Genomic DNA, 23,325 nt, shown 5'->3' on the forward strand with positions numbered 1-23,325 from the left:
CCCTACCCCATCACTCTTCACACCTTTCTCACAAGGCAGTGTTACTGCAAGTGATGCAATTGCTCCTCCTTGAAGGATGTGCAGGAGAGATTTCTCCTTTGTTCAGGGAAAAGGGATTTTACTCCCGATACTTCCTTATCCCAAAGGCAAAAGGGGGACTCAGGCCTATTCATCAGAGTCCCAGACAATTTCTGAGAATCACCATCAGTTGTTGCTATTATCAGTTCAGTGTTCCCCTTCGGTCTCTTGTCTGCCCTGTGGGGTGTTTTTTTTTGTTTTTTTTTTACAAAGTGTATGGCAGTGGTAGCAGCATCCCACTGGAGGTCAGGGGTTGATGTTTTCCCTTACTGGGACGACTAGCTGATAAGAGGTTGATCCAGATCATAGGTGGTGTCCACCGTAAGCATCCACCTCAATGTGTTCAGCCTGCTGATCAGCACAGACCTATTAGTCCTGTTTCCAGAACAGGAAAAGAGAACATATTGGAGCAGTTCTGGACTCCTCAATGACCAAAGCCTTACTACCACAGGCAAGGTTTCATGCAATGCAAAGCCTCATTCTGGACTTAAAGGTTTATACTCTCAACATGGTGAGAAACTGTTTAAGGCTGCTGAGGCACATGGCAGCATGCAATTAAGTGTTCCAGTAAGCCAGACTGCATTTCAGACTCCTTCAGGAATGGTTGGTAGAAATGCCTTCTCCAAGAAGGCACCACACAGAGATGTTAGTGCACTTACCACATCAGATTTTATCCTCCCTAGTTTGGTGGATAGCTCTGTCCAATGTCTGCAAGGGAGTCTCTTTTGCCTTACCTGAGCAATCTCTTACCTTAGTCATGGATGCCTCGGACCTGTGTTGGGGAGCTTATGTGGGACCCCTGTAGACACAATGTGTCTTATGTCCCCAAGATCTCAGTCTACATATAGCTTGCAACTCCCTGATATTTATCCAATTGTCTTGCCTGGTGTTCCTTCATCAGGGGAAGGGGCATATTGGTGTTGACCAACAATATGACCACCATGCTTTATGTAAACAAACAGTGGGAACCTGGTTCTCACTACTCTTTCAGGGAGCAGTACTATTCTGTGACTTCTGCATCAACATCTCTATATTTCTGAAAGCAGCCTACCTCATGGGACTCAGAATATGCTGCCAGATCTCCTGAGGAAGTTGTTTATCAATCACCACAAGTGGTCCTTTCACCCAGGCATAGCAGAATCCATTTTCCAGCTCTGGGGAACTTCTCTAGTGGATCTTTTTGCAATAAAAGACAACACAAAACACCATTAGTTCTGTTCCAGAGCAGGACTCAGCCTGGGTTCATCAAATGATGCTTTTCTACTGCTGATATGCTGGTTTTTCCCCTCCATCTGTCTTCTCTTCAGAGTTCTGTGCAAGGTCAAGAAGGACAAGTCCTATCTTAGATTGGTTCCCCTGGCATGGCCCTGTCAGCACTGGTTTTCACAGCTCTTGGACCTCTGTCAGTCCCCCATTGTCGCTCCTGCTTTACACAGACCTAATTTCAGAGAATCATGTCTGCCTCCTCCACCCCAAGTCTCTAGGCCCTTCTCCTGATGACCTGGAGGTTTTATGGTTAACATCAGTGGAGGAGTCCTTCTCTAGAAAGGTACAGGAGGTACTACTGAAGAGTAGAAAACTATTAACCAGGACAACTCACCTTGCTAAATGGAAGAGATTTTCCGTCTGGTCGAGGCTGAAGTGGGTCTCCTCTATTCTTGATTCTGTTCAGCATGTGCTGGACTACCTTCTGTATCTGAAACGTGAAGTATTGGTGAATAGCTCGATCAGGGTACATCTACTGGCTATATTAACTTTTTTGCCCTCCTGTGGGTAATTACTCCCTTTTTTGTAACCTGATGGCCATAAGATTTGTGAAGTGTTTCAACAGACTGTTTCTGCACGTAAAGAACACTATTCCGCCATGCAGCCTGAATCTAGTCTCAACAAGGCTGATAGGTCCCCCCATTTGAGCCTTTAGCAACCTGCTCTTTTTTCATGTTTCAATAAAGGTGGTGTTTTTTGTAGCCATTGCATTGGCCAGGAGAGTGGGGAAGCTGAAGGCTCTAGTATCAGATCCTGTGTGTGTGTGTGTGTGTTTCACAGATAATCTACCTTTGTCTCCTTCCAAGTTTTCATATTAACCAAGTAATTTTCTTACTGACCTTCTTTCCAAAGCATCATGGTAATAAGGGGGAGGAGAGCCTGCATACTAGATATTAGAAGAGCTTTAGCATTATATCTAGAACAGACTAAATCTTTCAGGTCTTTGTCTCAATTTTTCATTGTATTTGCAGGCAGAATGAAGGGCAGTCCTGTTTCCATGCAAAAGATTTTTTCATTTTTTAACAGCTGGCCAACGTGAAGTTGCCATATAGAGTATTGGGTCATTCAAATAGATCCAAAGTGACCTCTGCAGCATTTCTGGCTAATGTGCCCATATTAGACATTTGCAAAGTGGCAACTTTTGCACACTTTTGCCTCTCACTATGCTATCTCTCAAGAATCTAGAGATGCTAAATTTGGACAAGTGATCCTCCAGTCCCTGTTCAAATAAACTCCAGTTTGGACTGCTTGTGTGTTACCTACAATGGAATGGACATGTGCAATCACTGGAAGAAAAAACAATCACTAACCTTTCTGTAACTACAAAAACAACAAGATGCTGAATAAGTGAGGTTTTTTACTCACGAAAGCTTATGCCCAAATAAATCCGTTCGTCTTTAAAGTGCCACCGGACTCCTTGTTGTTTTTGTAGTTACAGACTAACACGGCTACTCCCTGATACTTTCTGTAACTGTAGTTCTTCAAGATCTGTTGTACATATCCATTCCACAACCCTCTTTTTTACCTATGAGTCTTTCTAGTAGGAAGGTACTGAGGGGTAGGGTGACCAGATGTCCCGATATTTGGGGCTTTTTCCTATATAGGCTTCTATTACTCCCCACCCACTGTCCTGATTTTTCACACTTGCTATCTGGTCACCCTACTGAGGGGGGTTGAGTCAGCTTGGCTCTTTATACCTGCCTGTGGTGTGTGAGGCAGCTGAGGACACTTGTGCTGCCCTGACAGGTGTCTAAGGGAAAAAATTCTCTGCCAACTGTGCACTGAAGTGCACAGGCACCTACCGTGGAATGGACTTGTGAAACACATCTCGAAAAATAAGTTATAGAAAGGTTATACAAACTTGTGAGGAACCTCTTTAGTTCATACTTTATTTTTATTTTTGAAGGCCCTTGAATATCTGATAAGGTAATAAAGGACTTAAATAACATCACAGTTTGCTGTATTATTGCTCGCTGCAGCCATCAAGTTTTTATTGATTTTCAATTAACTTACTTTAAATGTACATTCATACATAGAGACTTCCAGAGATTTTTTTGAACCTCATGTATTAGAAATTTCTACCTCCTATTCTAATCGAAATTAAAGAGACCACAGTTCTACTATTAAAACAACTGTAAAAAGTGCCTTTTAGAACACCAAAGCTTTTTAGCATAAAGTTCTTGGCTCCTAGGTACTACATTAATGAGCACTTTACTAATGTTGCATGGCTTCAGTGTGAAAAGGGAATTGCTGGTGAAAGGACACCAGGTACTTGCAGAGAACATAAGTACATAAGAATGGCCATAGTGGGTCAGACCTATTGTCAGTCTAGCCCAATATCCTCTCTTCTGACAGTGCCCAATGTCGGGGAATAAACAGAACAGGCCATCATTGAGTGATCCATCCCTGGTTGTCCACTCCCTGCTTCTGGCATTCAGAGGCTAGGGACACCCAGAGCATGGGATTGCATCCCTGGCCATCTTGCCTGATGGCCATTGTTGGACCTCTCCCCCATAAATTTATCTAATTCTTTTTTGAACCCTCCTATAGTTTTGGTCTTCACAACATCCCCTGGCAATGGGTCCACAGATTGACTGTGTGCTGTGTGAAGAAGTACTTCCTTTTGTTTGTTTTAAACCTGCTGCCTATTAATTTCATAGGGTGACCCCTAGTTCTTGTGTTTTATGTAGGAGTAAATAACAGTTCTCTATTTTCTCCATACCATTCATGATTTCACAGACCTCTATCATATCCCCTTGTAGTCATCTCTTTTCCAAGCTGAAAAGTTCCAATCTTTTAAATCTCTTCTCATACAGAAGCAGTTCCGTACTCTTAATCATTTTTGTTGCCCTTCTCTGTACTTTTTCCAATTCTAATACACCTCTACCCTGATATAATGCGACCCGATATAATATGAATTCGGATATAACGCAGTAAAGCAGCACTATGGGGGGTGGGGCTGCATGCTCCGGCAAATCAAAGCAAGTTTGATAGAATGCAGTTTCACCTATAACGCGGTAAGATTTTTTGGCTCCTGAGCACAGTGTTATATCGGGGTAGAGGTTTATATCTTTTTTTGAGATGGAGTGACCAGAACTGCACGCAGTACTCAAGGTGTATCATGGATTTATATAGTGGCATTATGATATTTTCTACTTTATTAGCTATCCCTTTCCTAATGGTTCCTAAACTTCTGTTAGCTTTTTTGACTGCTGCTGCATGTTGTGGATGTTTTCAGAGAACTAAACACAATGACTCCAAGATCTCTTTCTTGAGTGTTAGCTAATTTAGACCCAGTCATTTTGTATGTATAGTTGGGATTATGTTTTCCAGTGAGCATTACTTTGCATTTATCAATATTGAATTTCATCTGCCGTTTTTTTTGCCCAGTCACCCAGTTTTGTGAGACCCCTTTTGTGAGAACTCTCCATAGTCTGCTTTGGGCTAATTTTTTATCGTCTACAAATTTTGCCACCTCACTATTTATCCCTTTTCCAGCTCCTTTATGAATATGTTGAACCGCACTGGTCCTAGTACAGATTCCTGGGGGGATGCCACTATTTATGTCTCTCCATTCTGAAAACTGACCATTTATTCCTACCCTTTTTTTCTTGTCTTTTAACCTGTTACTGATCCATGTGAGAACCTTCTCTCTTATCCCATGACTGCTTAGTTTGCATAAGAGCCTTTGGTGAGGGACCTTGTCAGAGGCTTTCTGAAAGACACCATACACTGTATCGACTGGCTCATCCTTATCCACATGTTTTTTTTTTTTTTTGACCCCCTCAAAGAATTCTAGTAGTTTGGTGAGGCATGGATTCCCTTTATAAAAGCTGTGTTGATTCTTCCCCAACAAATCATGTTCATCTATGTGTCTGATAATTCTGTTTACTATAGTTTCACCAATCTGCCTGGTACTAAAGTTAGGTTTTCTGGCTTGTAATTGCCAGGATCACCTCTGACCCTTTTTTAAAAATTGGTGTCACATTAGCTATCTTCCAGTCACCTGGTACAGAAGCATGGGATTGCACCCCTTGTTTAAATGATAGGTTATATACCACTGTTAGTAGTTCAGCAATTTCAGAACTCTTGCGTGAATATCATCTGGTCCTGGTGACTTATTGTTTAACACCTCAATCTAGGACAATTCTTCAGATTTGTCACTTAAAAAGAATGGCGTAGGTGTGGGAATTTCCTTCCCATCCTCTGGAGTGAAGACTGAATGCAAAAAGTCAAGAACTTGATGGATGGATTGATTACAAGGAAATTCAATACTTATCTGAAGGACCTGGCACATGTTTTCAAGCATTAGCAGAATGAATTTGATGGGGTATTAAACCATAAAGCCACAAGGCATTAGGTGTGACATTTTGGATCTTTCTGATGGTGATTTCATTCTTGATGGATAATTTTGCTTCAGTAACTGGAATGGTCTTCTTTAGACACAATAATGCAGAATACAAGCTTCCAAAAAAAAGAGGGTTCACAGTTTATTCCACATGTGTGATAGTTTAAACTTGCCATTTCCTTTGTAGTATGGATTCTGTAGCAGCTGTTTTTTAATTCTCACCCATACATTTGCAAGAAAACTTGTCTAATCAGGGAGATACTCCCATGAAGGAGAACTAACTTAAAATAGATAGGACTTGTTAGTATTGCTTATAATAGAAAAGCATTCAATTAAAAAATGATTTTTATTTTAATTTATTTTTCTCTTCTCTTGTAGTTTATCTGGCAGCCTGTGGGGAAACTTTAAACATTATTTTCTCTCTGCCTTTCACTGACTTTGTTCCAACCACATGCAATACTAGGTTCTCTTTAAGGGTAAGTAAAATTTTATGTGCATCGATTACTACTGTAAGCAGCATAATATTTCTTCATGTGTAAGATAGTTGCCCAGTAACTTCTTGTTTCCTTGTCTAGGCCTTGTCCCAGGCTTGGGCAAGCGGTTTTCAGAACCCTGTTTCCTCCTTGACTGAGAGGAAAGGGGAAGAAAAGGTGTTCTCTTCTGCTGCTTATTCTTATAACTTTGTTCTGATGAGTCCACAGTTAACTCCTTCTTTGCCTACGTTAGTAGGCATCATAAGCACTTTCTATTTAATAGATTTTTAATCCTTTGTTAATTTTTCTTCTTCTGCTCTCCAACACCACTACCCTACCCCCTTAAAAAAGCACATGCACTCTCAAAGGAACCACTCTTCAGCAAGGCCAACAAAACAAAATGCGTAGACCAAGCCACTTTGGAAATGGAAGTCCAAAATATTAAGAACTTCTTGAAAAGTCAAGAACAGATATTTTTAACAAACATAACTTTAAAACATATATTCTGATGCCTTCACGTTTTCCCCTCCAAACGTCCTAGGAAATTTTATTCTCAGATGATAGTTGTCATTGGAAAATTCAGCGTGATTGCTTTCTTTTTGGGGAAATTGGAGCTAGGATTTGAACATGAGGTTTATAATGCGTGACTGACTTCAACCTTACCTATGGATTGGCCATTGCTAATTCAGCTTTGTTCTAATAGGTAGGGTGGATAGTGCTGTGTATAATGAGAAGTGTTAGGTAAGCTTACTTAAAAGACCTGATTTGCAGTTGCCTATCACTTTGTCAAACTTTAATTGTTTAGGCTGAAATTTTCTATGCCTGTTGTCTGCCTCAGGCTGAATATTTTGGAAAGTTTCAGTGAAAATGCTTCAGTCATTTCTGAAAAACGGGACATAGTAAAAGATGCATTGTTTTGCCCTTGTTAAAAATTTCCTTAATAGTTTTGCTGAGAAGCTGCAGCACCTCCATTCTTTGCAGCATGAACTTAAAATTTAGCTGGGAGGTGGTACTTGGGTCAGAGATGTGCCTTTTGCCTTCCCTATGAAAATATGTCCAAATTTGGCACAGTCTGTGAAAACGTATTTTGCTTCCTTCTTGTGTTTGTACATTGATACCTTATTTAATTACATGATCGCTTATTTTTTTCAACAAGACCCCTGCGTCATTCAGCTTACAGGATGGATGGTGCTATGGCAGTGAATCAGGGCAGTGTAGTGAATGCAGCTGTTGTCTGTAAGACCTTTTGATTTATTTGTTACAGAAGCTACAAAGTATGTGGTAAATGAGCCAAGGGATTGTAGGATGAGGGATGGCGTTATGATTAAAGCAGTTGAATATATTGGAATTTGAATGCTGAAATTGGGGACCAGAGCTGATTTTTTACAACTTTTTTCGTTTCTGTGGGGTTCAAATAGTATTTTTCTACTCTCTTAGAAATCTCTTAACTAAGAGTTATACGAGGTAATTGTTGTTAATTTTACTTTTAATTCCCGCCACAAAGCAGTTCTAAGAAAGTAATGCTTTTGCCCCAGCTAACCTAATTAAAATGTGAAGCTCTTTAATCTAAGATGGCTGTGTTAGGGAGAAAAAACTGATCAACAGTTTACTGCAGGGGTCAGCAACCTTTCAGAAGTGATGTGCCGAGTCTTCATCTATTCACTCTGATTTAAGGTTTCGCGTGCCAGTAATAGATTTTAATGTTTTTAGAAGTTCTCTTTCTATAAGCGTATAATATGTAACTAAACTATTGTTGTATGCAAAGTAAATATGGTTTTTTAAATGTTTAAGAAGCTTCATTTAAATTAAAATGCAGAGTCCCCCAGACCGGTGGCCAGGACCCAGGCAGTGTGAGTGCCACTGAAAATCAGCTCGCGTGCTGCCTTTGGCATGCATGCCATAGGTTGCCTACCCCTGGTTTACTGCATAAAGTCTGTACCTTGTTGATTTGTCTTATTTCTCATCTTTCTTAAATGCTGCTATATCTCTCTTGTGAAGTTCTGTATTAAATCTGATTTTGAGATAGTGCTATCTCATATTTTTCTCTTAAACATTTACAAGGTCTATCAAGAAGCTTGCTTCTAACTGGTGACACAATAGTTGGGGTTGCAGATAGCAATTTCACCCATCCTCTTCAGATTGACTATATTTTCAAAATGGAAAATCGGGGGGGGGGGGAAATAAAGAGAATCTGGTGGGGAAATGAGAGGAAAAAGGGATGCCTCTTTCCCTTTGGAATGAAAAGCTCTGATACTTGATAGGAGCGGGTGGGAAAACAGTGTTTATACAACTGTCACCCTTTTATTGTTTTTTTTTTCTAGTTGCCTTTGCCCACACCATTTCATCCACTAATGCGTGTGCTCCCTTGCTGCTTAATTCTGCTCAATCCACCATCATTCTGACTCAAAACCCCACCTTCCTTCAACTTAAACCACACTTGCTCAGAAATACGCCACACCAGTCTGAGAAACTCCCCTCTTCCTTCCTGCCTAACCTCTTCACAGCTCAGAAACCTTCCCTCTCCTACTTTACATCCCACCATCCGGAATCTCCTCACTTATTTCAGAAACCTTCCAACTTGTTGCTGGGTCTGGAAGAGCATGGAGCATCTGCAGTTGATCTGAAGCAACCCTGCAGAAGTCCCTGTTCCATGCTTCCTCTTTATTGCTGCTTGCATGTGCTGCAGGACCTGATGTCCCCCTGTGGATTTCAGGTGTACCACAGACTCCAAGGTCTGGAATATACCAAATCGCTGCCACTGATTTTACCCTTTGTAGTAAATTGGCCACAGTACTCAATTGTGGCGTTACTAATAGAGCTTAGCGCCTTTAGCCTCTAATGACCAGCTACTTCCATCTAAGACTAACATATATCTTAGGACACTGACCGCAAGTTTATTTTATATATTGGTGATTAGAAGGCCTTAGAGGGCTGTAACTCCCTCCTCCCTGGAAACTAAATGTAGTATTTTATTGACATAACTTTTTATATGCTTTCCAGTCCCCAGGAAGAGTGCTCTTCTCAATGGCACTGCTTTAGTCAGCTCAAAATAATCTTGCTGTCCTATTCCCTTGACTTCAGATACTGTGTTTTGTATTTATGCTGTATTGTTTGAAAACTTGTTTTGTATGAAAGGTTATTTTCCTGATATGAAAATTTTTGAATACCAAAAATCCAAGTATGTAAATGAAGATGAATCTTAACAAATATTTTTCAATGATAATGGTTTTTTATTTGGGAATAACTACACACTTGGGTATACTGTTCGCAAGATTAGGCCTTATGCCTATATCCTACGAAGACATCTATACGCGTGCTTAATTTTAAGCATTTGAGTAATTTCATCATGTCCAGAAGTTAAGCATCTAGTTAAAATATCTTTGGGAAGCACATAGTCTAATAGAGAAGTGTATTTAAAATTCATGGATTCTTTCTTTGACTCAGCCAGTAATTTTCTGAGTGACCCTAATCAAATTTCTTAAATGTCTCTGAATGTTAGTTTGCATATGTAGAACAGAAATAATACTTAACTACCTCACATGAATACTGTGAAGTTGGATTAATGTTTAAAAGTACTTGGAAACTTTTTATGAGCAGTGATGTAAATGTGAATTAGTAATTAGAATTTGAAATCTTCAGATTTTAGGGTTTTGGGGACTTGAATTAAATATTACATTTTTGAGGTTTTATGATGAAAAGGACATTAATGTGTCAGTGTGCTCTAGAGGTCAGATCAGAACATGTGACTAGAAATCATGACTCCTGTGTTCTATTCCTGGATGTGCTATATGGCCATGAGCAAGTCACTTGGAGCATGATTTTTTTTCAAGTTATGAATATTGTTAATATTTCATTTGTAGGGAGAAGATGTCGATCTTCATTTATTTCTACCAGATTGCCATCCTAGTAAATATTCTCTCTTTATGTTGGTGAAAGATTGTCATCCTAATAAAATAAGTCCTGAATCCTGTATTTCGGCTGAATGTCAAAGTGGTCAAAAAACAGGCAAGCCCAAGTGGAGGAATATTACTCAAGAAGAGTGAGTTCTGTTATCTCATGGAATATATATTGGCTCCTTGTATATTTGTGTTTGGGGTAGAATATTATTAGTTCTGTTGTCTTTCTGTATGCAATAGGAAAAAATGAAACAATGGGTACTTAAAAAATATATTTCTTTCGGATAGGGCTGGATGGGTTGAATGCTGGACTGTACCAAGTGTTACATGCACAATTGACTACACTTGGCATCCAATTTACCCACAGAAGGCAGATGAACAGTTGAAGCAATCATGTAAGTGTCACTTCATTTCTGTTGTATTTTAAGAGTGATTGCAAAAAAACTTGTGATCATTTTGATTTAAAATTGTAGTTTGCACCAAAGAAATTGAAAGCACGCAGATGTAATGCTCAGGCAATATTCTGAATAACTTTACGTTCCACTTCTTCCTGGACCTCAGCTTAACTCTTTGTTAAGCACAGGGCAGAGTTCCATCTTTTCAGGACTTTCAAAAAGCATTACACAGAGTTAGGCTATTGTGTGTAAAACAATGGTAAACGGATGTTAATAATTCCCAGTTAATTTTCAAAGAGAAAGTAAACAAATATTTAATGCACAAAAAAACATTGTAAATAGTGTTTGCAATACTATGAATAATTTTTAAACAAAAGCTATTGGAGAGTAAATGTACTGGTGTTCCATATACAAACTTCCCCCTTTTGCTTCTCTTACAAACATTAAAATGTTTTAACATAAGATTTTTCTATACTTCAATGCACACATCAAAACACATTCCCCCCCTGATCTTCTCTGAGATGATTTCTTATTCTTAATAGTGTGGCCCTAGTGTGCAGTGTGTCACCTGGACTCTTCAGAGTTTGAGACATTTCAGAACCCCATCAGCAAAACAGGCTGGGGGTCTCCACAGCTAACAGTATTCCAGGTCTTGGCTCAATAGCTGAGCGATCCTCTTAGTTGCTGGAGAAACAGAACCTGTATCCAAAGTGTTACAGGGATTGGGATCAGCATATAAAATATCACTTCCCTGAATCTCAATAAGGCTCTCTTTCTATAGGATACCATCTTCTCCCCATAAGGCAGGGGTGGGAAAACTTTTTGGCCTGAGGGCTGCATCGGGTTTCCAAAATTGTGTGGAGGGCCAGTTAGTGGAGGCTCTGCCTCCCCAAACAGCCAGGCGTGGCCTGGCCCCCGCCCCCGATCCGCCCCCTCCTGCTTCTCACCCCCTGACAGGCCCTCCCGGGACTCCTGCCCCATCCGGCCCCCTCTGTTCCCTGTCCCCTGAGTGCCCCTGGAACCCCACCCCGACTGCCCCCTGCTGCCCCATCCAACCCCTCCTCTCATTTCTGACTGCCCCCCTGGAACCTCTGCCCCCATTCAACCCCCTCCCACCCCTCCGTTCCCCGCCCTCTGACCACCCCGACCCCTATCCACACCCCTGCCCCCTGACAACCACCACCCTGAACTCCCCTGCCTTCTATTCAACCCCTCCTGCTCCCTGCTCCTTTACCATGCTGCCCGGAGCACTGGTTGCTGGTGGCACTACAGCCGCGCTGCCCAGAGCACCGGTGGCTGGCGGCACTACAGCCGTGCTACCTGGAGTACCAGGACAGGCAGCTGCACCGCCCGGCTGGAGCCAGCCATGCCACCGCGCAGCACAGAGCACCGAGTCAGGCCCGGGCTCTGCAGCTGTGCTGCCCAGCAAGAGCCTGCAGTCCTGCTGCCCAGAGCATTGCGCCGGTGGTGCAGTGAGTTGAGGCTGCGGGGGAGGGGGAACAGCAGGGGAGGGGCTGGGGGCTAACCTCCCGGGGCAGGAGCTCAGGGGCCAGGCAGGACGGTCCCACGGGCTGTAGTTTGCCCACCTCTGCCATAAGGCCTGCCAAGACTTATAAGTCAGGCAAGAATGCACAAACCCTCATTTCACTTAAGTGCTACCCCATTTTTTTTCTTCTCTCTGACAGAATCCCAGTTTAGAGCGGTTAGCCGATAGCCAAGTGTAAGGCTCTATTGGTGACAGATGCTCTCTTCTCCCGCCACCCCCCCAAGCCCTTCCTCTAGGTCCATAAAACACACTGCGGTGAACCAAACATTATCCTACTGGAGAGCTGCCCTAGTAAATCTAGAATAGTGCTGACCTCTATCCAAAGTGGTACAGAGATTGGGACCCACCCATCATAGTAGACAGCTTTTGCTCCTGTATCAATCAGTGCGGTGTCCACTGTACCATCTGTAACTCCTATATTTATAACCTCTCCCCCCCTGCACTATAGCTAAGCTCTCAAGGGTACCTAGAGTATGACCTGCCAGGTGGCCTGCCCACAATGAAAACTTCATATACAGCTTCAGGACGTGCAGAGCATGTCGGGTAACTCCCACACATAGTCTGAAAGTTTCTGGGTCCTTCTAACTGAGTTGCCCTACTCTGCATGTGTGCACCGACAGAGTATCTATTTAATATCCATGTCTCCTCCCTATTGATCGTTTCCCCCTGCCCTGGAAATACACAATCCAATGCTACAGTATTAAGCTTGTGGGTTACACAGACTATCAATTCTTGTCAAGTGGGATAACCGGAGTCTTTGAGTTGAACCAGTTTCATCAAAAGCATGGTTTTCAATTTCAAATTTTAAGAAGATGCATCATTTCTCTAAGTAAAAAGCAGGTAACAATGCATTAGACTTGTCCAAACTTGTTAATCTAACCTTGCCCTTTACCTAAGAAATAGAACACTTCTGCTAAATGAGTCATTTCACAAATCCAAAAAATTCTTGTTGTTTGGAAGACAGTATTATGGGGTACGTTAATTTTGCCCGGTAGTTGGTTTTCCAAGCAGTCTTTCTATTCTTTAGGTAATTTTGTAATATTATTCAGCTCTTACAGTATTGTACCTTCATATACAGAGATGGAAGTAGGTTTGAAAACAGCAATGTGCTGGCTACCGACGTTGCCTTTTTCAGCTGGCAATTTACTAGATATTACAGTAGAAGTGAGCCAAGAGGATGAGTTAGAAGTGCTACAGATTGATTAATGGAAGGTATTTCATGCATAAGTGTTGGCAAGGATGAAACTGTGAAGGTGCTTGTGGGGTAAATGGACTGGGGAAGTTGGAATTATTGGTTTGAGGGGGCATACAATAAGCTCCAAGAGAAAATGATAATCTGAAGGGGCAAATTGTAAAATGGTCTTAAAAGTAAGGCTAAGAAGTTTGCCATGGATGTGGTGGTAAAGTGAGAGCCGGTGAAATGTCTCTGAGTGTGGAATGGTATCATAATGACAAGCCATAAAGGTGATTTTAGCAGTAATTTGAATCGATGTTATTGGGCCAAGGTAGGTTTTAAAAAGGACTACAGGAGGTTTAAGTAGTGCAAGATTGGAGGTAAGTCTCTCCATGTGAGTTTTAGGGCTTGGCTACACTTGCAGGTGTGCAGCGCTGGGAGTTACAGCTGTGTAGGGAAAGTGCTGGAGTGTGGCCACACTGACAGCTACCAGTGCTGCAGTGTGGCCACATTTGCAGCATTTGCAGCGGGGTTGGGAGTGGTGCATTATGGGCAGCTATCCCAGTGTTCAAGTGGCTGCAACGTGCTTTTCAAAAGAGGGGGGTGGGGTGGAGTGTGACAGGGAGCGTGTGGGGGAGAGAGAGAGAGAGTGTATAGATTTTTGGAGCCGACACTGTGTCAGCTCCCTGCCTTGCAAATTCTGACCATTTCCCCGATGCCTCATTCACTCTTAAATGCAAATAGCCTGCAGACCAGATAAGCAGCTGCTCCGACGGACTCCCTCCCCCCCGTCCCCCGCCGCCGCTGTGCTGTTTCTCTCCTCAAGCAAACACTAGCTGTAGACATTCATCCCCCTGCCTGCCTCATTCACAGCAAACAGGAGCTGTGTTTGTTTTTTAGATAAGCAGCTCAGGGAGCCCCGAATTCACAACAAAACAAAGAGGCATCACAACAAAACAAAGAGATTTCTTTAGTTAAAAGCATTATGGGAAAATTCTGGAGGCCAATTACAGTGCTTTTGGTGGCCACACTAGTGGAGCAGCGCTGCATCACCAGCACTGCAATAGTTATACCCGAGGCAGAGCAGGAGTACAGCCAGCGCTGCAGCCAGGGAGATGCAAGTGTGGACGGTGTGTAAGTTGCAGCACTGTAAACCCACCACCAGCACTGCAACTCTCCAGTGTAGCCAAGCCCTTGGAAGCACAGATTTAAAATGAAAGACCAGATCTGAAAGAGATTTCTCTGGAAGTAATGGCAGGATGAAGACGCAGCTTGGAGCTCTGGGTTCCAAGTTTGTCAGTGACTTATATACCAAATTTTCTCCATTTACAAGTCAATGTTTTCTAACTCCCAGCCCTGCAATTAAATCTGGATCTGCAAGCTTTCACATCAAATATAGCAGCTGAAACTTGGTTAACAATTGCACTGATGATGCATAAATGAGAAGAGAATCTAGGTCACTTTTCTCTAGAGCTATACCAGGTCTATAGTGCTAATGGGAGTAAAAAATTAGTAAATTTTTATTTTCTGACAAATCAGTTAAAATTCTGAATGGACACAGGGAACAAATCTGAGTAAGAAAGAGATGCATATAATCTGCTTTCTCATCATGGCATGTAACCAAATAATGGCCATTTTAAAATTAAGTACTGAGTATTCACAGTAGAAAATCAAGTTGGGTTTAAGGTGTGTCCTTAAGAGATGCACTGGATACATGTGCATAGTTAAGACTCAGTGTTCACTGAACTATTTTACAAAGAACACGGGGAGAGCTGCAAGCTTATTTCTTTTGGAGCAAGTAATTTACAGGCCTTCCCAGCAGAAACTTGTAGCTCCAGAGCAAAGCCTTACAAACCCAAAAGTTTGACTTTTTTCTTTTTTCTTTGTCTGTTTAATCTCAATTCCCAAACCATAAGGCAACCCCATCCACACCATGATCTGAATTAAAAAGAAAGGATGGGAAATAAACTATACATTTCCCATCTTTGTTATTGAAATATTTCGGTTGTTCCATGGGAGCAAGTTGAGGCCCACAATGTCATCAATATAGATATTTATTTGTATTATGTTATTTTATTCCCTGTTCTTCTGCAATAGCTGCATGGTTGTAATACCCATACAACTGAAAGTCACACCAATTTTACTTTAAAAGTGAGAGAAAAGAATAATAATAAAGTAGTTTTTTTCCATAATTTAAATTAAAGATATTGGCTCTCTTGTGCACAGTAGGTGTTGAATAAAACATTTCATACTCCTTTGTTAAAATTACTTGATTTTTCATTGTTTGCTTGGATAAATGTATTTATTCTACATTATTGAAATATCAGTTGTCTGACAGCCACCCACACTAGAAAACTACAAATCTGTTCTAACTTAATGAATGTTCATTTGCAGAAATTCACAAGTAAATTCAAAAGATTTACTTTTTTGTTTATTCCTAAGTGTCAGAAATGGAAGAAACTATGTTATCTGTACTAAGGCCATCACAGAAGACAGCCGATAGAATCATTTCCTCTCCCACAGCCTCAACTCGCCTTCCTATTGATCCCTCAGAACTTCCACCTGATAAGCTACATGTGGAACTAGAAGTCTCTCCGGATTCTCAGATAACCCTGTATGGACCTCTACTAAACGCCTTTCTGTTTATAAAGGTATGAATAAAAGTAGCACACACCATTCTTACAAGTAGGGAAGAAATATTTAACATGATTAGAAGTTCAAACCACTCTGATTTTATAAAGCAGCAAATACCCTATAAGAGGACAAGCTTAATTTTTTGGCATTGTGACACCTGCTTGTAACAAGGTCTTCTCATGAGTTGCTAAGAACCTTGTTTTTGCATTTAATTGAAGTTAACCATACTCAAGCATGGTCAAGTTTAATCAGATAAAATACAGCTTGCTTAGAATAAGAGCAGTCCCATGCAGAATCTTTTTAGTGTTGTTAAACAAATAAAAACCATGGAGTCCTCTGTCTCAAATAAAAACTGGTAACTTGGTGATTTTTCTAATGGGTGTGTAGTGTAATATTGGCAATGACAGCAATGTGATAGAGAATATATATATTTTTAAACACTAGAAAATGCCTGAAATAGCTTTTCTGTAACAATGTGTGTTATGTGCAGGATAAATGATGATATGGAATAAAGGTTTGTTTCAGCACTTTTCAGTGTACATAACTCACTTGTGACTTGTTACTTAGGAGTATTGCACTCATCGCAAACTCACAGGGTGAAAATGTATATTGCACTATCTTGCTTGTGTGTGTGAGAGAGAGAGAGAATTTTTTTTTTTTTTTGGCCCTAGTAGATATTTTGGATTCCTTTTTACCTTGACAAAATCCAGGAAATTCAAAGTTAAGGCTGATAATGCATCATTAACTACACCTCTACCCCAATATAATGCGACCCAATATAACATGAATTTGGCTATAATGCGGTAAAGCAGTGCTCCGGGGGGGCGAGGCTGCACACTCTGGCGGATAAAAGCAAGTTCTGATATAACGCAGTTTCACCTATAACGCGGTAAGATTTTTTTGGCTCCCGAGGACAGCATTATATCGGGGTAGAGGTGTAGTCCCCATTGTGCACACGTAACCCACACACCTTCTGGTGTGGTGTTCTGTCCCATCTAGTGGGACCGAGACCACTTAGAGAGAGTTAAATGAGTCTGCTCTACAGCCTTATCTAACAGCCAGTTGGCTTTTAGCTCATGTGGTAGAGGCTCAGGCACTAAGCTCCAGAGGCCCCAAATTCAATCCCATCTGACGACAGCCGGGGTCTGTCAGTGTTACACATAGGTATTGTCTGACTCTTTGAACAGGGAGTGATTAGTATCTTACTGGATGCCGCTTCTATATTGGCACAACAGAGAGCATGAAAGGATCATTTCAGCCTTAACTGTTAATTTAATGAGATCTTTGATGTTGGTTTTTGGTAGTAAAAATTCAAATTGACCTACCAAATTACACTAAACAGATGTCTAATTAGCATCCTTAATTTTTTTTAGATATCTTTGCAGAACTTGGACCCAGCGTGCACAGGGTTCTGCTTAGGGACAGCATTTCTTTAGAGACTCCTGATTTCTGCAGTATATTGAATTCTTTGAAATGTCTATAGTGATGCACAGTAGGTGGGAAAATATTCGAGTAAATTAAAATTTTAAAGACATACCGTTTAAAGACATATAAAATAGAATATTTTTCATTTATTTTCTTGGATATTAACTTTTCCATTTTAAAATGCTTCCATTTCCTCCCTCTTCTTTGTGGCTGTGTCGTCTTCTAGGGCAGTGGCTCTCAATCAGAGGTACACATACCCCTGGGGGTATGCAGAGGTCTTCTGGGGGTATGTCAACTCGCCTAGGTAGTTGTCTAGTTTTACAGCAGACTACACGAAAAGCACTAGTGAAGTCAGTACAAACTAAAATGTCATACAGACAATAACTTGTTTATACTGCTCTATATTATTACTAATCAGTGTTTCTCAACCTGAAGGGCGTGGTTTATTTTATAATTGTATGGTAAAAATGAGAAAGTAAGCAATTTTTCAGTAATAATGTGCTGTGAACTTTTGTATTTTTATGTCTGATTTTTGTAAGCAAGCACTTTTTAAGTGAGGGTGAAACTTGGGGTGTGTAAGACAAATCAGCCTCCTGAAAGGGGTACAGAATCTGGAAAGGCTGAGAACAACTGTTCTAGAGGAAATGGGGGTAGAGCAGGAATTGTTGTTGTCTTTCTGGTGTAAAAGGGAAGGAAGCGAACTTGTGAATCTCACTTGATTGATTAGGAAATGTTCATGTGCTCAGAAATCTGCTTGGAGTAAAGCAGGTTGGCTCTATGATCAGTTCTTTTAGGAGGCTTTCATTGCAGAGCAGAGAAGGGTGAGTTTTCTGAGACGGGTAAATTGCCAGGCCTTTTAAGTAATCAACTTTCTTGGCTGTTCTGAGACATTTACATAGACTGAAAGAGAATTTTGGATGTTTGTGTAAATTATGAATTTTAAGTGGGTCTTTCAAAAGTGCTCACCAGTGGCTTAGCTGTGCTCTCATTGAAGTCAGTGGGAGTTTAACCATTCAATGTGGTGGGAGTAGAATTAGACTAACATGAAGTGCTTTTGAAAAACCTTCCCCATCTCATGATATATTTATACTGTAGCATCTACATAAGGGGTGGCATGATAGGAAGTTTTCATTCTCGCCCCTGTTACTGTAAAACTCTGGAGATTCACATGATAGTTTCCTATTTCTCGGAACTCTTATTTTCGGGAGGAAGCTTCCTCCTCTGATGAGGCTGAACTCCTATGGTATTTATAAGCAATATTAGGTCATAAAACAGGGAATGCAAGTGCTTGGGTCTTCTAAAACTGTCTTCTAAAACTACTGAAATGCTGTTTGAAAATTTAAATGAATGACAGTCTTTAACAAATGGGAACATTTGGATACTTTCTAGTATTTTTGTCATTTGTGCTTAGATTCTTTTAGTCCAACTTTGCTGGCAATGTACCTTCCTCTTTTTTGTTTGTACTTGCTTCTTAATGACTTTTGTGTGATATGGTTGGTTTTTTGTTGTGTTTTTTTAATTTTCAGTTTGTGTTCACGGATTCTGTGTGTGGGAGGTTTCAGTTGTGTATATATTTTTCAAAGTTTAATATGACTTCCAGTTCTTCTAGCTGTGAAGAGAACATGTGTGGAACATTCTGTTTCTTCAATTCACCAATTTCTAATGGATGCTTGTAGTGCTTTGTATCCTCTATGAGAGACTCTAGCAGCAAGTTATCAGTATTTTTGATACCCTGTACTGGTCCTTCCTTAATATATTTCTGCCAGTTCTGTCTCTGTCACAACATTCAGCTCCTGCAGAGAAATATCCTCTGAAATTAGGAAAACATTTAAGTGACTGTTCTAAAAACAAAATAAAATAAAATAAAGGGAGGGGGCTGGAGAGACTGTACTGTGGAGCTTCTAGGATGACCAGACAGCAAGTGTGAAAAATCGGAATGGGGGTGAGGGATAATAGGAGCCTATATAAGTAAAAGACCCCAGAATCAGGACTGTCCCTATAAAATCAGGACATCTGGTCACCTTAGGAGCTTATGAGGTGAAAGCTTCTTATTTTGAGTGCATTGTATAGCATTTTAATGCATAAACCACTTTAGAAAGAACTAGTATAATTGAATTATATTGCATGTCCCAGGTCAGGCTTTGGAATATGCCTTTTATGCAGGTCTTTTCCCAGGGTTTGGAGGATATGAGTGTATTTTCCTTCTTTATATTAGATAGCGCCTTTTTATGATTTACTTGACATTGTCTCACATGCTTAAACATACATGGGATTGAGGTCTTAAAAGGCAAGTGACATGAAGGGTGCAGAGGGATACAACTAAACATATAAAATTTTAGTGTACACATTTGAGTTTTAAAAAATTATCCTCATTTGGCCCTCAACCTGGTCATTAATTGTCTGTCTTCTTATAGGATGAAGGTAAATGGCTTTTCTCTCCTTGCAATATTTATTTAAATGCGGGGAGGGGAGGAATTAATTTGTATTTTGTGACTCAAGGGAATAGTAATTGGATATAGATCTCATGGTCATTAATTCAAATTTAGCCCAGATTAGTAATGACAAAAATATCCTTGCGAAGCTGAAGACTGGTGGTCTGTGTGAAATAAGTTTGGACTCAGCCTGGTTCCCAGTTGACAAGTGTGTACAGCTCAAAAACCACCACCAGAGTTGACATTAATTGGCTATACATGGAGATTGAATTATCTTATCCCTAGAGTGGCCTCTTCCAGAGTACGTGAGGTAGCACTACTTATGCATGTGCCATGATCATTCTGTGGCTAAAGAGAGGACTTCACTCCTCAGGGTGCTCAGTCCAGCATCTCTTCCCAAAGTACTTAATTAACATGAAAATGTCATTTAGTAGCAACTTTCTGTTGTCCAAAACCCCTCCTTGAAATATCTAACTTGTTAACTTTAAGTTTCTACAGCTTTTCTTACCTTTTTCTAAAAAAACCCAACACAACTTTTAAAAATCTGGTTCTGACACACTTTATAAATAAAATGTAGGAAATCTCTCATTATGGTGGGGTTCGAGCTTCCCAAAAGAATTTGACAATAGTTATTTCTGTCTGAGTTAATTGAGTGGGGATTGGCTTAGTAGCAAAGTGAATGTTTGACCCAAGAGGATGAATTTGTGAACTTCTGATATGCTGCAAGCATGTAAAACTTGCAACAATAGAGGGTCTGGGAAGAGGGTATTGGATGACTGTTGCTCATGTCTGACAGCTGTCGGCTGTACTTCATAAAATAAATTAAAAAATCAACACGTATCGAGCAGTACCTCCAACTATAGCCCAGCACCAGAATACTTTTTTTAATCCTGCTCCTGTCCCACTTCACAATTTTCACTCATACTCCCACCTGCTTCCGCTTTGTTTCCTCACCTTTTATTCTGCTCCCGCTATTATGGCAGTGGGATTTGTGGGATACCCGTCCTGTTGTTGAGCTCTAAAATGATCCCAGGAATAGCTGGAGGTGCTACTCTCAGTAGATGTCTCCCCACCAGCACCCACTCCATGCACCCCTGTGTAATGGGATCAGAACCCCCCACCCTCCCAACTCACCCTTGCAGAGGGATCAGAGTCCTCATGCACCCTTACAAGTGGATGAGCAGCCCTTGTGTCTCCTAATCTCTTTATGTGGGGAAGGGAAACCTCTAACCCTCCATGCAAATGGCTGGAGAGCCCCTGCATTATCATGCAAAGGGAATGGATCCCCATGTGTCACCATCCCCAAAAACAGGCAAGGAGATCCCACGATTGCTCCCTTACTTCTGTGCTGCTTCTGGCGGCGGCGCTGTCATCAGAGCTGGGCAGCTGGAGAGCGGCGGCTGCTGGCCGGAGCGTCCGTGTTGTTTGCGGCATGGGAAAACTATTGTTGTCATCCCGCCCCACAATAGCCACTCCGACCCGCATTGTTTCTTGAATTTTGATCCTGCTCCCACTATTATGACAGTGGGTCCAGTCCCGATGCAGGGCTCTACTTCCAACCAGGTATTTGTGTCACAGTACTGAAAGTAAAATTTAGTATAGCTAGATTGAGGTTGCTTTCGAAGACAATGTTGTAAGACCCTGCTCCTGCAAAGCACATAGCCAAGTGCTTAACTTTGCTCACTGGAGTGATCCTACTGTAATTAGTGGGGCTACTGTTATGAGCAAAGTTACACCTGGGCTTCAGGTGTAACTTTGTAGAGTTAAAGCCTTAGTGCTTATGTGGGGCGGGGGGAAAGGGGTAGGACTAGAATATAGGATAAGCACTGATTTGTGTTGCATGATACTGCTAATGACACAATTCACCTTCTTTAATGATGACTGCAATAATTCACTTCCCAGGAAAATTACTTTGGAGAAGATGACATGTACACAGATTTTGAAGAAGTCATTTCAAGCCCTGTCCTATCAATGTCAACATCTTCAAGCTCTGGGTGGACAGCAGTTGGATTGGAGAATGACAAAAAGGGAATTGAGAGTTCAGCCAAACCAGTTCATCCCCTAACCTTGCGCCCTTGGGACATTACTGTACTCGTTAATGTGTACAAAGTGCATGGACGGCTACCAGTGGTAAGCTCTTGGGAACCTGGGACATCATGTGAAACCAAGTACTTATTAATTCCTTTAAAATATTTTATGAAGTATAGTAAAAGTGATATGCATTTAAAAATGATAGGCAATACTGCAGGAAGTGTGAAGCCAAGTGCTTTATGAAACTCTTAAGTTCTATCCTATCATTGTTGGGTTTTGGGTCAAATTATGTATATTTTTTCCATAATATAATAGGTACATGAATGCAGAAATTTGATACTTGATGGATTTTGCTGATTGAGTTAGAATTAGATAATTCTTGTGTATAAATCCACTTTGTATTTAATGAAGAGTAACTATTGTTCCATCTAGTTGATAGTCATTATTTTTCATCAGCTATAATGATTACGCTCTAAATCAACAGGGCATCTCACTAATCCTGCAATCTGATCTGTGCCAGACCTTTATGGAGCCCTGTTCATTTTAATGGGGTGTGTGTGTGTGTGTGTGTGTGTGTAAAAGAGTTCACCTGAACAGAGTAGAGAAGCCTATGTAAATTAATATTAAATGGAGTTTAAAGTAGTAGACTTTTTCATCAAGAACTGCAGGGAAAACTGTCACATTCTGCAGAGGTTTTTCATAATCTGACAGTCTCAGTGGTTTTGTGTATCTGCAACTTCTCACAACAGGATATGTTGATTAATTTTAGCACGGCAGCACGGATGGTCCTGAATGCCCTACTGCTTTCTTGGAAAGATTGTGTTTTGAGATGAAAAAAGGATTTAGGGAGACCATGCTGCAACTTGTACTATCCCCACTGAATTTATTCTTGAATGACAACTATCAGGTAATATGAGTATTCTTTTGTGTTGGAGGGATGCTGATTTTTACCATGAAACTAAAACTGAATCATGTTTTGATTGAATGCTCTCTAACACACACACAAATGTTTCAAGGCATTTAAGAAAACTATATAGTAGTAATTCTGATTGTGCCTTGGCCTTTCTAATTTCATTCCTGTATGCTTGTGTTTGTTTCACACAGTAATAACAATAATGATGCTTTAAGGTAAAACTTATAACTGGAGTGCACTGCATCTTTGGGGGCAGAGGATCTGGAATTTCTGTGGTTAACCAGAATCAGGGGCTGGAAATCACAAGGGAACACTTCAAATGGACTCAGAGACTGAGATGCATCTATTGCAGTGATTCTCAACCTATTTACCATTGTAGGCCACATCCAATATTACCTGTATAGTCCTGAGGATGTCACATGGGCCACATCTCTGTCTTGATTGGCTGCAGGTTGAGAACCACTGATCTATTGTTAACCTGCAAGGCAAAGACAGGGCTGGCATAGCTCAGAGGAGAGTGCTTGAGTGGCTGTAAGGCTGGTGGTGTCAGGGATCTGACACCCAGCTAGGCATATGGAAGACTCCCTCACTCTGGAGGTAGAGTAACAGAGTGACTAACAGTCCTGGGTGTCCCAAAAACCGTTATGCCTAACTAGTTGAAAATTGAACAGAGTGCCGTAATTGGCATCAGAGCGTAGTGTCAACATCAGCTTC

General features: G+C 41.0%; 1 protein-coding gene across 17 annotated transcripts in view; it reads left to right on the plus strand.

The window, feature by feature from the left end:
• The window catches only part of KIAA1109 (KIAA1109 ortholog), a 219,227-nt gene that overhangs the window by 68,652 nt on the left and 127,250 nt on the right, over positions 1-23,325 (plus strand). For all 17 annotated transcript variants that reach the window (XM_039541857.1, XM_039541856.1, XM_039541859.1 and 14 more), the window contains 6 exons: positions 6,071-6,168; positions 10,026-10,204; positions 10,350-10,456; positions 15,619-15,827; positions 21,570-21,797; positions 22,468-22,605. In XM_039541857.1, the coding sequence (XP_039397791.1) occupies positions 6,071-6,168; positions 10,026-10,204; positions 10,350-10,456; positions 15,619-15,827; positions 21,570-21,797; positions 22,468-22,605 (959 nt within the window). The remainder of the gene's footprint in view (positions 1-6,070; positions 6,169-10,025; positions 10,205-10,349; positions 10,457-15,618; positions 15,828-21,569; positions 21,798-22,467; positions 22,606-23,325) is intronic.

The sequence above is a fragment of the Mauremys reevesii genome, linkage group 5 (genome assembly GCF_016161935.1).
Source record: "Mauremys reevesii isolate NIE-2019 linkage group 5, ASM1616193v1, whole genome shotgun sequence".
Taxonomy (NCBI): domain Eukaryota; kingdom Metazoa; phylum Chordata; order Testudines; family Geoemydidae; genus Mauremys; species Mauremys reevesii.